We start from the raw sequence: 13642 nt of genomic DNA on the forward strand, positions 1-13642 counted from the left end.
GTTCTCTGCCACAGTTGAGAGATGTCACTGATACAAAATCCCACCATGCGGGTTCTCCATCTGTGACACGAGGGGCGCTAATAACAGACCTCCTAACTCAGCCCAGGGAGAGCGGCGCAGAGGTGAGGATGTGCTGAGGCCCCAGACGGCGGCAGCGCTCGGGCGCTCGCGGCCCTTCTCAGCGCTGTGCTTAGAGGATTCTTCTCACCAAGTGTCCGCGTGGTTCTTGATCTCTTTTGTAGGGTCGCTTCTCCGGCAAAGGCACGACCCTCAAAGACCAGTATAATGCTGACCTGGTCATCTTCCTCGCAAACCTCCAGAGTTTCCAGGACCAGATATTACGCCGGGAAGAGTTTATCAGAGAAATTAGGCAAGACCTGGAAGTATTTCGGAGATGCACCAAAGCAGATATATTTGAATTAAAGATTAAAGCCCAGGATTCATCCAACCCATGGGTGCTCAGCTTTCTGCTGAGTTCCCCCCGGTTCATAGGGGCAACTGTGGAGTTCAATGTGCTACTTGCCTTTGATGTCCTGGGTGAGCACCCCAGCCCCTGGGGCCTCGGCTTCTTCCTCTAACTCAGCCTCTTTCTCTTTTCTACTTCTCAGCTGAAATCTGTAATTTGAGCTTTGCTCAAATATCCTATCATTTTAGAGCTATGAAACAGTAGGGAGATTTTAGAATTTCTCCTGAGACTAAGGTCATACATAGTCCAATCACAAAGGCCAGACGTGGTGATACACACCTATAACCCAGCACTTGGAGGCTGGGCAGGAGCATTGCCATGAGTTCAAAACCAGCCTCGGCTACATAGTGAGCTCAAGACCAGCCTGAGCCATATAGAGAGACCCTGTCTACAAAAACATTCAGCACAGAAGGAGTATTGAATAGCAAAGTGGCTAAATCTGGGACAAAGACATTCCTTAGAAAACATTTGCAGGGGGCCAGGGAGATGGCTCAGTAGAATAAGCGCTTCCCTGGCAAGCGCAAAGGTCTGAGCTCAATCCCCAGTTCTGCCAAAAAAAAAAATAATAATAATAATAATAAATAAAACATTTGTAAAGCTGACTGGTTCTATTCATGACAAAGTATGTGGATTTATCTTTCTGGGTTTGTGTGTCTGCTTCGACCTCAGTCCAGCTGCTATGCAGAGCAGCGTAGCTCTAGCTTAAAATTAACGTTCATTTAATCTCCCTCTCCCTTACACGAGGAAACCTTGTCAAACTTCTACAAAATGTTGTGTATGCATAAGAAGATGTGCATAGGATGCATAATCTCTCTGAGGCTCAGTCCCCATCCTAGGAGAACTGGTAAAAGCTGACCACCTCTAACCCATCATTATTTCCATGTTAAATGATCATCTGCACTATAACCGTACAACAGGCTGGCCACAGTGCAGGTTTTCAAAACTCCAGTTCCCCAGTGGTCATACAGACACCCCAGAACACCAGTGTGTGGAATAGCTGTGATTTGTATTTTTTTAAAATTCTTTTGACACAGAGTTTCACTGCAAAGTTCAGATTCACAGTGATCTTCCTGTCTCAGCCTCCTCAGAGGAGAGGACCAGTAAGTACCTACAGAGCCCTGGGCCACGAATAAGCCAGGGGCAAAGCCTCTCCCCAGGACCCTGACAGTAAATACAGAGGAGAGATGGGATGCAGTAGTGTGTTGCTTAGCAAAGGGAGCAAGGCCCGAGAAATAGCATCTTCGGGTGATTTTGCTATGCGCAGATGTCGCAGTAAATATTCACCCAGCCCAGATGGTCCCACCTACTGCTCACCTAGGCCAGGGCTGGGGTGCACATGGGTATAGTATGTGTAGAGCAGGGCTGTGGCTCAATGCTAGGCCACTTGCCTAATGCGGCCCAGGCCACAGGTCCATCCCTGCTGCAAAACAGTACAGGAAGAGAAAGAGGGAGGATGGGGAAGATGAAGGGGACACTGGCCTTTCATGCCTTCTTCTGAATGCTTTCTCCCAATTAACATATATGTTAATAGGTTATATAATAAATATATGCTAAAAGGGTATATGTTATATATCACATGTACATGCTAACAGGCTACACATGTGGGATAGCTTGTTGCTCCTTGGGTGATAATAATCCAAACATGAGGGTGAACCAACTACTGGAAAAAATGGTGGAGCTGAGAGATGCAAAGACAGGCTGCATCAGGGAACCGCACACGGACAGAGCCAACCGTTCCACAGCAAACTTTTTATACTTACAAACATTTTGTAAGCAGAAGGAGTACACTAATTCCAGCTTGGCTTATCTTCCTTTTAATGTTATAATAAAAAAAAATTTAGGGCCGGCAGTATGGCTCAGCAGACTAAGCACTTGCTTAGGTAAGCACAGGTTCGATGCCTGGCCCCGCGTGCCATGCTGGACCCACCCCTGGGCGCACTGAGCCAGCGATGGAGTCTGGGCATGGTGGCACATGCCTATGATCCCAGCACTAGGGATGCGGAAATCAGCAGGATCACTAGAGTCCGAGCTGCATAGTGAGACCCTGCACACACACACACACACACACACAAAGAAAAAAACTTTAAAAAACAGAAATAAAGGAAGTGCTGTTACTTATGTGCATGAACTAACTCATGCATTTTCCAGGTACCCCAGGGCGAATTCTCCTCACTCAGTTCTGCTCAGGCAAGGCCCACGGTCTGATGCCTCAGGAAAAGTCCGGTACAGTTAACACACACAGTGCTGACACAGCCACACGTGTGACAACCGGCAGCCCAAGGGCTTTGTGACCACCAGGATCACCTCGGCGCATGGGTAATGTGCCACTGTAGGAATCTGCACGGGCTGCGCTGGGAGACGGGCATGTCTCGGTTGCAGTGTGGTGTCATGGGGCCACCAGTGTTTGTGCAGCGGGTCGCTGTCTACCGTATGGCACAACACAGGACTACTCCTAACTGCTATCAGAACTCCTGCCTCTTACCCTGCACCTCACAATCAGTGAGTACTCCTCTCACCCGCAGGGATGAAAGAACCCCAGAGAAGGGCTGGCAGCTTGAAGCTACAGTTTCTACCCTAACAGTTCAGGTCACCAGACCCCACAGACCAGACCCCAAAATATACATCAAGCTCATCGAGGAGTGCACCTCCCAGCAGACAGAGGGCGAGTTCTCCAGCTGCTTCATTGAGCTCCAGAAAGACTTCGTGAAGCGGAGGCCTGCCAAGGTGAAGAGGCTCATCCGCCTCGTCAAGCGCTGGTACCAGCTGGTATGGCCCCCTCTGCCTGCAGGGACCTCGGGCCCACTCTAGATGGGGGGTGGGGAAGGGGAGGGAAGGGCAGACAAAGGGGGGTGAAGGAGGGAAGAGAGGGGTGGGGAGGGACCTAGAGCAAGGGAAGAGGAGAGAGAGAGGAGGAGGAGATCTGGAGAGGGAGGCAAGAGGGGGATGCAGCAGGAGAGAGAAGGAAAGGGGAGGAGGCCGAGGGAATCCATGCCTCACTCTGGGTGGTTTCTCCCACTCACCTTTAGATGAACCAATTTTCTCTTTTTTTCTTTTCATTTATGCATTTGATACAGGGTCTCACTATGGGACTCGTAGTGATCCTCCTGTTTTCAGCCTCCCCAGTGTTGAGATTACAGGCGTGTGCCACCACACCCAGTCTCATTGGTCTGCTCAGTGCACCTGGGGGCGGGGCCAGCCCATCATGTGGTACCAGGGATCGAACCCCAGTCCCTGCACTTGCCTAAGCAGGTGCTTAGCTCCCTGAGCTATATCACCAGCCCCCAATTTTCTCTTTAGCTCTATCTAATTTCCTATGGAGTGGTTAGTTACAGTTGTCACTTGTACCCTAGGATTTCTATTTTATTCTTTTTCAAATCTGATGTGTTATTTTGATGGCATTTAATTTCTGCTGTTTCAAGTCCTTATTCCTCTGACCATGATGCCCAGAGTTACTGTATTAATCCTTCCCAGCAATATATTTTCTGGAATTTCCCCTCGTCCTTTTTCTCCTGCCGGTCACCACCTTGTTGTCTTATTTCCACGTGGGCCTGGGTATCTATGTGCTACTCATTGTACTCTTCATTGTGGGATGCTAAGTCAGCAGCCCAGCATCAGACACAGTGGGGCTGGGATCCAAGCCCGCGTCAGGGCCTGGTGAGCTCGCCTGCTGTCCCAGAACTCTGGAGGCTCAGGGAGCAGGGTGGCAAGTTTGAGTCCAGCTCAGCAGCTGAGGGTGTTGGGGAGAACCTATCTCAGCACCGTAAAGTGAGGTGAGAATGTAAATGAACACAAAGACCCTGGGTCCAATCTCTAGTAGTGTAAAAAGTGATAACAAAAATGATAGTGCAGGGGGCTGGTGAGATGGCTCAGTGGTCTAAAGTACTTAGAACAAGCTTAGCAAAGCACAGGGACTGCGGTTCAATCCCCCAGCACCACATGCCAGCCAGCCCGCCCCCTGGTGGGCTGAGCTGGCCACACACACACACACACACACACACACACACACACACAAATAAAATTTAAAAAAAAATTTAAATAAAAAAATGATAGTGCAGAGCGAAATATTGAGTGTGTATGACTGGAAGTCAGTAAGGCTTTACAAACTCAGGTCTGCAGGCTGGACTGGGCTGTGACAAATGGGCTTTACACAGAAGCTGGGCAACCCTGTTTTCCTGATTGTTTTTCCTTCCCTCAGTGCAAGGAGAAGCTTGGGAGTCCCCTGCCACTACAGTATGCCCTGGAGCTGCTGACCATCTATGCTTGGGAAAGTAGGAGTGGGAGATCCCATTTCAACATGGCCCAGGGATTCAAGACTGTCTTAGAATTAATTATGGGCTACCAGCAGCTCAGCAGCTACTGGATGGAGTACTATGACTTTGCAAACCCCAAGATTAGAGACTACCTGATCAGCCAGCTCAGGAAGCCCAGGTGCCCCCACCCCTGGCTCAGCCCCACATGCAAGGGAGCAAACCCTGATAGTGTCAGCACCCGAAGGATGGAGGGCAGCCACGCCCTGCACTTACTGAGCATCTCCTGCTGCCTGTCACTGCACTGGCCCCCGACAGCTGCCACTTGGTGGGAACCACAGCCTCTGGCACTAGGGGGGGGACTTCTGCTCACCCTTTGACAGATGGGGAAATTGAGGTTCTGAGCTTGTCCTGAACTTGACCAGAAAACGGGAAGGAGCTTGTTCAGACGGAACAGACAGTGAACTAGGTGGGTGGCCCTGGAACACATCAGCGATGACGATCACTTTTGCTGGGACAGAAAGCTCTCAGGGGTGAGCAGCACCATTCCTGGAAGTCTTGTGCACTGAACCTCTGTTTTGCTGTGGCTGCGGTGCTGAGCATTTCGTGAGACTCAGTTGGTTCATCTTTGCACCCTATCCTCTGAGATGGGTGTGTTTGATGTGCGCCTCTCCCATTTCACAGATGAGGAGACTGAGGCTTCAGGAGGGCAGTGAGCTGCCCAAGGGCATGCTGCCGACAAAAGGCACAGGAGGAGATGGGAGCCGGTTCATGCTGAAGGTCCCTCTGCTCACATCCTCTGCTCACTGTGGGGCAGGACTTAGGGTACACCCGGGAGCAGTGCCCTGCTGGGTCCTGTCCTCATCTGCCCAGGCTGCTGTCAGCTCTTCCAGGACGGAGCCCGACTCCTCACTGGCCCTCTCTGATGATTGCTCCCCAGGCCTGTGATTCTGGACCCAGCAGACCCTACTGGAAACTTGGGTGGTAGCGACCCAGAGCGCTGGAGGCGGCTGGCACAGGAGGCTGAAGCCTGGCTGAGCTACCTGTGTGTCCCGGGAGAGAATAGCTCCCATCTGGAATCGTGGAAGTGTTCCCGGTGAGACCTGTTTCCACCTGTTACTCCACCCACCCCTGCACAGCTTGCGAGGTGCCCCTGTAGCTGCGACCATGGTCACCTAGGGTACGGCTTCCTGCTCACACTCACCCATATCAGCAGGCACACAGGCTGGGCTCCATATCGTACAACAGTTTTGAGCCCCAGAATTTTCACTCCCTTGTCTGGAGCTCACTGCCCTGGCCCCAATTCATCAGGATGCCGCTCCTGAGAGTCTCTCTGGGCTCAAGTTCTGCCTAAGCCCTGAGCACACATGATGTCATTCAAAACTCACGAGGGCCCAGGAGCCTGCTTGCAATCGCCCTGCCTTGTGGACAGCAGAAGAGGCCCCGAGAGGTGCAGTCACTTCCTAAGGTCCCTCAGCTGAGAGTGGCAGGGCTGGACTCAGACAGCTTGGGCTCCCAAGCCAGCACACAGTGCAATGCACTAAGCCAGCAGCTGTCTGGTCTCATCCCTTCTTCCCAGCTGACAGCTGGGAGACTTGAAGCAGCTGGGAATGTGGGCGGGGTCACACAGCTAAGGAGGGCTGCAGAGACCTGAACTTGGCTCTTTCTATGGGGCTGGAGAGCTTCTGATGCTAGGGAATTGAGCATGTCATGGTGTCATGGGGGTGGAGTTTAGGGTATGGGATGTTTGGGAAGAAGGCTCTGGATCCAACAGCCTGCAAGGGAGGAAAGGGAGGAGTCTCGGTGGCCATTAGCCCTGTCACAAACAAACAAGTGGGCACCAAATATGTGCCCTTCCCTGCCTAAGCCTTCCAAAGGGGTTGACAGGGGAGCCAGTCTTCTGCCACCTCTGCAGCAGCTGGGACCTTCCAGGGCTCACTTAAGGGGATGCAGGTGGCCAGTGCTCAGGACGACCAGTCCTGAGGCAAGAAGACCAGCTCCTGATGGAATCACGTTTCATCTCCGCAGTCTGAAGCAGCAAATGAGGACCTTGGGGTGTTCTGGCCACAGGAAGATATCACCTCGAATCCAGGCCCTGGCTTGTGCCCACGAACACCAGCTCAGCAAGTACAGAAAACGTGGTCATCCGCTCTCCTGTCATTGATTGGCTTATCAGGCACTGAAGAAGAGACAGTAGACCCCAGAGGTGACCAGAGAGTTAGGCAAGAGGGTGACATTTATTCTCTTGATTTCCATCTGTGTCCCATTCAAGGTCAATGACAATAAATAAAAACAACGGCCGGTGTGTGTTGGGCATTCATGAACTTCAAGGTATCAGGAAAGGCAGATGTGAGATGCGTGCTCACGGATTCAACTGAAAATGCTTCCCAAGTGTTTGCTAGGCCTAGGCACGGAGCGCACAGCAATGGACGAAGCAGAGTAAGGTCCCATCCTCGTGGGCCTGATATTTTGACATTGGATGACTTATTTCAATTATTAGTTAGAAAGAGCAACATCTGTGTAAAACTCAGAATTCTAATCCATGACCTTGGAGTGTCTTCTCATTTAATCTAGTAGTTCTAGCAATGTTTTGTTCTTTTCCTTGAAGATAGCTTTCATGCCTATCATATTTATTCCTACGTATCTTTTTGACATAATTATGTCTAGTACATTTTCTCTACTTTCATTCTGCATTGGTCAGTAACTAGAGGATTTAAATGTTTTCCATGTCTTCGTTTGGTTATTTGTTTGGTTATAGCATTGTGTGTGATCTTTATATTCTGCATTTTCCGATTTCACTAATTTTATGTATTTGTATTATTTCAGTAGCTATAAGAAATAATAAAGCAATTATTCTTCCCCAAAAAAATAAAAATAATTTTCAAGAAGTGTTTCTCTCAGCTAAACTCTGTTAGGCCCTACAAACCAGGCAAGCCCAGAGCCAGGCAGCTGCCATTGCTGGACCCCAACACCTGACACCACCAACTCAGGAAGACAAAAGGGTTCCTTAGGCTCAGGCCTCCCGTGTTTTGGGCTGCGGTGAGGCAGTTCAACCTAGCAGAAGCCTGTGCAGGAAGAAAGAGCTCTGTTTATGGTCAGGAGGAAAACGAAAGAGGGAGAGACCAGAGCCTTGGGCTCCCTTTGAGGCCACATCCCAGGCTTAGAGAGGCCCCTCAGCAGGCCCCCACTCCAAAGGTTGCACCAGCTCTCCGCAGGGCCACCCTAGGGAGGCCTCCCTTCCTCAGTTGGGAGGAACCAATGCTTTACACATGGCCTTAGGGCAGCATTTGGGAGCCAAGCTGTGGTCCCCAGGGTGCAGACAGCTCTGGGCCACCCGGAGTGGGGCTGCTGGTTCAGGGACAAAATCCTGCGCTTGAGGAAGACAGAAGCAGGTACCTGTGGGCGGGCGGTGGAGCTGACTGAGTGAGAATCAGAGCACCTGAGCAGGGACATTTCCAACCCATGCCGGGCTCCTCCCTGCTGAGGAAACAAAGCCAAGTGTGGAAGGTAAATGTTTACCCAGCACAGAGGGCATGAGGAAGAAGAAACTTACTGAGACCCAACTTTGTGCTGAGGTCCTCCCAGCTCAATGAGCAGTGACACTGACACCTTGCTGCCTTTGACCCCTGGGTAGGTCCTCTTGGGCCCCTCTTACAAAAAACCTGCACCCTGCCTGGGAGATGTCAGGCCCTATCCAGGCAGCAGCCCCTCCCCAGCCAGGCTACACGTCCACACCCAACTTGCATTCCTAGGAGATGGGGGTGGGGGCACCCTGGCCCAGTCAAGTGGCCACTGTGGAGCTGACTCCCTTATGTCTGGCTGGGGCACAGCTCCAGCTCTGAGCATCCTGGAGGCGATTTGTGGGTAAGGAAGGATCCAGGCCAGTGGCAGTCACCTATCCTGAAAGAAGCCTGAGCTTAGGGTTATGATTATTCAAATCATGTTTATAAGGGGCTGATTCCAGCTTGCTCCTGGACTCAGGGCTAAGGACACAAAGGCAACAGGAGAGTCTTCAGGGCCAGTGTGGTCAGCAGACAGCGCTATTTATTACAGGCCTAATAAACACAGCTCCATTACCCTTCTAATTACCTAATACCTTACCTAGCGATAAATCATTAAGTAATTTAGTAGAGGTCTATTAAGTGCAGTGGCAGGAAGCAGGAGGTGTGGTGGGGCAACCAAGTCAGCCTGGGTAGAGATCTTTGAGGGCTCCTGAAACCAGGAAGAAGAATGCAAGGGTGTCCACCAAATGAGGGCAGGAAAGCCATGCTTAACAGGGGAACCACCTGTGCAAAGGCCCCGGTGACAGGGATGGCTGAGGCCCTTGGGAAACTGAAAGTCACCCACCAAAGAGTGGAGTGTGGAAGATGAGGGGAAGGTCACCAGACAGCTAGAGAGGTCGCAAGCATACTGGATTGATTTGCTAGAGCTGGGAGGACAACACACCTATGAAGTATGTAACAAAGTAAGGGCCCGTCAAACAGCTCAGCGGATTAAGGAGCCTGCTTAGGCAGGGGCCAGATGCAGGGGCCAGAAGTTTGATCCCTGGGACTGCCGTGCTGGCCCTACCCCCGGGGCTCACTGAAACAATTGAGACTAGGTGTAGAGGTGCTGTAATCCCAGCACCTGGGAGGCTGTGAATAGAACAATTACTATGAGTCCGATCTATGCAGTGAGACCTGTAGATTCTGTAGCCCCTGTCCTAAAATACAAAAAAAAGTAACCAAGCAGGAAGTTACACAACAGATAGTCTCCAGTTGCTGTCCAAGTTGAAGTCCATAACCATGATGTCTGGGGGCTGGTTCCACCTGCGGCTCCCGTCTCTGGACTGCAGCACTCAGAGCTCCGCCTGGCTTTGGCCTCCTGTGCCAGCAGCCTCCAGCTCCTGGGTCTCCACCACCACATCTCAGAATCCCAGGTCTGAGCAGCACCACGAGGGACCACACGCCCTGAGGTGGGTCTCTCCCTGCCCTCTGCCTTCATTGCTGGGGTCAGAACCCAAGACCTTGCGTGCATGTACCAGGCTAGTGTTGTGCTGCTGGGCCAACCCCCCACCTCTGAGTGTTAAGTGCAAAGCACTTAGAACAACATGGGGCGTCTAGTAATGGTTCATAAATACTATCTCATTTAATAGATGAACAGACAGGCTCAGAAGACGACAGCAGTTGACACAAGCTTGTCCAGACAAGGGCCACACTCAGACCCAAGATCCTCTCACTCTACAGCCCTGGCCTTTTTAGCATCTGAAACTCTGACCTTCCTTATGAAGACGGCAGAACTCAGGCCCAGGGAAGCCCAGCGATGCCCCTGAGGCAGCCCAGTAAGACCTAGACAACTGCGAGAACAAGGGTCTCCTGCGGGCCAGGGTGCAGCTGCCCCTACCTGAACCAGGCGTCCCCTTTGCGCAGACACTGGTGGACAGGTGAGGAGCTGGACTAGACGCACGATCCTCCTCATCCCGGTTGCCTCGGGAGGCGCAAACCAAATCAAGGGAAATGCTCAGTAATGAACAGACTTCTCGCACTAACTGCGAGCTCCCAGCGCTGCTGGAGAGAGAAAGAAGGAAAAGAGAAACCTCGGAAGACAGGAAGAGGAGGGAGGGAGAGGGGAGGAGGAGAGGAAGAAACGAAACTGAAAGCTGTGGCTCCTCTGCCCGTTTCCGGAGACCTGGCTCCTCATCGCCTCCCTCCCACCTGTCTGTCCCTGCGGGCGATCGCCATGGACCTGTATCGCACCGCGGCGCCGGCACTGGACACGCTGGTGGCCCGCAGCCTGCAGCCGCAGCCCGCGTTCGTGGCGGCAGCGCGGCGCGCGCTCGGGAACCTGGTCGCCGCTCTGCGGGAGCGCGGGGGCCGCCAGGGGCTGAAGGTGCTGAAGACCGCCAGGGTGAGCGGGCGTGGGTGAGGGCAAGATGCCCCGCGGAGCTCAGCGAAGCCGCGGCTGCAGGGCCTCTTGGCGCCCACCGGCAGAAGGGGAAATTGAGGCACGGGGAGTCCAAAGCAAGTCCTCTGACACTGACCCTGCTTCTTTGACCCCTAAGGCTGCTCGTCCTTCCTTCTTTCATTATGCGCTCATTCTTCACTCGGTTATTCAGACTGTGGCCCTCCCGCTCTCCCTGGAGAGAGTACCACTGCTGTCACTTGGACACCGTGTCGCGCTGCTGCTGTGACCTCTAGGGACCTCATAGACTCGGAGAATCAAGCTGCCTTGGGGTACACCCAGGTGTTTCAGGGTGGATTTGGGGAACTGGGTTGCGGGAGGTGGGAGAGTGGGCTTGGGACAGTGACCTCCATGCTTCTAGTAGGGAGTCTGGGGAAGGAGTAGAGTCTCGGTGCTCAGAACTGAGGCCTCTGTGTGGATGGGGGGGGGGGAATCTCAGTGCAACATATATTTAAAGGTTTCTGAAGCCCTGGCACCCATAGTCTCCTGGGAGCCTAGAGGGGACCTTGTGGCTGAGTGCCCCACACTAGGCAAAGGTTGGGGTAGGGGGTCAGATATCTGAGCTTCTACCACAGGTGCATTGGGGTGTCTAGGGACAACTCTCCCAGCCAGTGGGTTCCTGGGGGGGGTGGCTTCTGCAGGGCCGGTCTGGGCTGGGGGTCACCTGGAACTTCTGGCTAAAGCAGAAAGCAAAGGAGGTCATAGACCTACAGACAACCCCCACACACAGCCGCAGTCCTCATCACCACTGCCCAAAATGTTTCTGGACACAGCCAAACAGAATAGCCTGCTCTCAAGGGTCACAGTTTTAGCTGTGCCCATGAAAGTGTGTCAGGGCGAAATGACATCAGTGTCCCCCCCCCCAGAGAGAAAAAGAGGGAACAATGCTGTATTTAAACTCCTCTCTTTTTCCATAGGATTTTCGGGGGGGGGGAGAGAAAGAATGGAGGACTTGGGGGTGACTTTCAGGGTTCCCCCCTCCAGAGTTTGGGAGCACAGCAATGATATTTGCCTGTCTCGGTTCATGAGAACAAATAAATAATCAATAAATACAAGGGTGTCCCATCAGATGCCTTCATCCTGTGCTTGCAGTGGCAACAGCCCCTCACCTAGCGGATCCCATTTTGAGTGGGTGGGGGTTCTTACTAGAGGGACCCATCCAGGCCTTGCATTGGCTGGCTATGTGACTCCCGTGAGCCCCTGGGGTCCACCTGTGATGGCGTCAGCGTCCCCGTGGGTGGGCAGCCAGATCCCGAGAGTCTAATGCTATGAGTTTCCTTCCCACCTCCTGGAGCTGAAAGCTTTGCAGAAAAAATGCTGGTTCTCAGAGTGCTTTCAGAAATTCAGTGAATCACACCAGTTTTACACGTACCCCAAGCAGAAGGCACAGCTATATGGGCCCTGCAAACCATTTATCAAGTTGTGCTTTTGTACAAGTTGACTGCCAACATTAAAACCCCAGGTTTATTGGTTAAAATTGCTGCACTCACAAACTCCGACCTTTGCCCCAGGCCTACGCTCCTGCATGGAGTCAGATTGGTTCCTAGCGCTGCTTCACTGTGTCCACGCTGCCCACTCGCCTCACTCAGGGCCCCTCCCAGCCCTCACAGGCACTACAATCGGGGTGTCTTTATCTTCCCAGGGAGGCTCCTTTGGCCGAGGCACAGCTCTCAGGGGTGGCTGTGATTCTGAAATCGTCATCTTCTTCGACTGCTTCGAGAGCTACCAGGTCCAGAAGCACCAGCGTGCGGGGACCCTCGAGGGGATGCAGCCCCTGCTGCAGGCCTGGCAGCGGGACCTGGCCCCGGGGCTGAGCATTCAGTTCCCTCCACAGCACAAGCCCGGGGTCCTGCAGTTCCGAATGGTGTCCGTAGACTTTGACAGCTGGATGGATGTCACCCTTGTGCCCGCCTTTGACATGCTGGGTGAGGATCCCTGGCCCATCTCTGGGTTAGGGGACGGGACTGGCACCCAGCTCTGGCCCTACCACTGGGCAGCCCTCTATCCCTCATGGCCTCACTTTCTTAACTGCACATATGGGATCTAGAGCAGATGGGAGCCAGGAAGCTCCTTCCCCTAGTCAGGATGTTGGTATCAAAAGGTTTGTCCTTTGTCAGCCCTCCTACTGCTGTCCCACAAGGCCCTTCGGGAAATGCCCCAGACCCCATGGCTGATCCTTAGGTGGCTGGCAGCAGGGCTCTGGGACAAGACCCGAATCTGACAAATCTATGCTAATGAAGCAGACAGCAGGCATTTGTTTTATAGAGCTATTGGAAGAATGAAATGCATTAATACATGTGACAGACTTAGAAGAGTCCCTAGCAAATGAGAAGGGGTATATGAGAGCCTCTCTCTCTTTTTTATTGTTTTGTTTTCTGAGACAGTCTTTTTTTTTTTAAACATATTTGGTACAGGGTCTCACTACACAGGTTGGACTCATAGTGATCCTCCTGTTTTCAGCCTCCCCAGTGCTGGGATTATAGACATGTGCCACCATGCCCAGACTTGGTGGCCAGTTCAGCACTCCTGAGGACACGGTCAGCAGGGATGATGGGCCAGGGATTGAACCCCAGTCCCTGCGCTTACCTAGGCAGATGTTTAGTCTGCTGAGCTATCTTGCTAGTCCTTAAGGCGGTCTTGCTAACTGAACTAGTGAACCTTCCTGCCTCAGCCTCCCAAGTGCTAGGATTACAAACACACATCACACTCTTCTGGAAGTGCTAAGATGCCCCTGTACATGCCTTTCATGAAGGGTCTGGGGGCTGGGGAGATAGCTCAGTGGAGTAAGTGCTTGCTTGGCAAGCACAAGGTCCTGAGTTCGATCCCTGGTACCACCAAAAAATAAAAATAGAATAAAATAAAATAAAGGATATGTAGAAGATGGGCAAGGCAGTGATCCTGAGAATCTTCAGAAGATTTTTTAATCTAGCAGTTAATTGGAAAGATTCTCACCCTGACTAACTATATATACTGATACCTGTGAACTAAG

General features: G+C 52.3%; 2 protein-coding genes across 2 annotated transcripts in view; both read left to right on the plus strand.

Moving 5' to 3' along the window:
• LOC105740875 (2'-5'-oligoadenylate synthase 1-like) overlaps nt 1-5813 on the plus strand; it is an 8036-nt gene extending 2223 nt beyond the window's left edge. Inside the window, exons 2-6 of the mRNA XM_023720437.1 lie at nt 243-537; nt 1869-1896; nt 3070-3232; nt 4662-4894; nt 5654-5813. Of these exons, the coding sequence (XP_023576205.1) occupies nt 243-537; nt 1869-1896; nt 3070-3232; nt 4662-4894; nt 5654-5813 (879 nt within the window). The remainder of the gene's footprint in view (nt 1-242; nt 538-1868; nt 1897-3069; nt 3233-4661; nt 4895-5653) is intronic.
• Nucleotides 5814-10401: 4588 nt separating this feature from the next.
• Nucleotides 10402-13642, plus strand: part of Oas3 (2'-5'-oligoadenylate synthetase 3) — a 21794-nt gene continuing 18553 nt past the window's right edge. Inside the window, exons 1-2 of the mRNA XM_023720552.1 lie at nt 10402-10599; nt 12296-12578. Coding sequence (XP_023576320.1) covers nt 10432-10599; nt 12296-12578 — 451 coding nt within the window. The 5' untranslated portion in view covers nt 10402-10431. The remainder of the gene's footprint in view (nt 10600-12295; nt 12579-13642) is intronic.

Source organism: Octodon degus, unplaced genomic scaffold (assembly GCF_000260255.1).
Source record: "Octodon degus isolate 3935 unplaced genomic scaffold, OctDeg1.0 scaffold00076, whole genome shotgun sequence".
Taxonomy (NCBI): Eukaryota; Metazoa; Chordata; class Mammalia; order Rodentia; family Octodontidae; genus Octodon; species Octodon degus.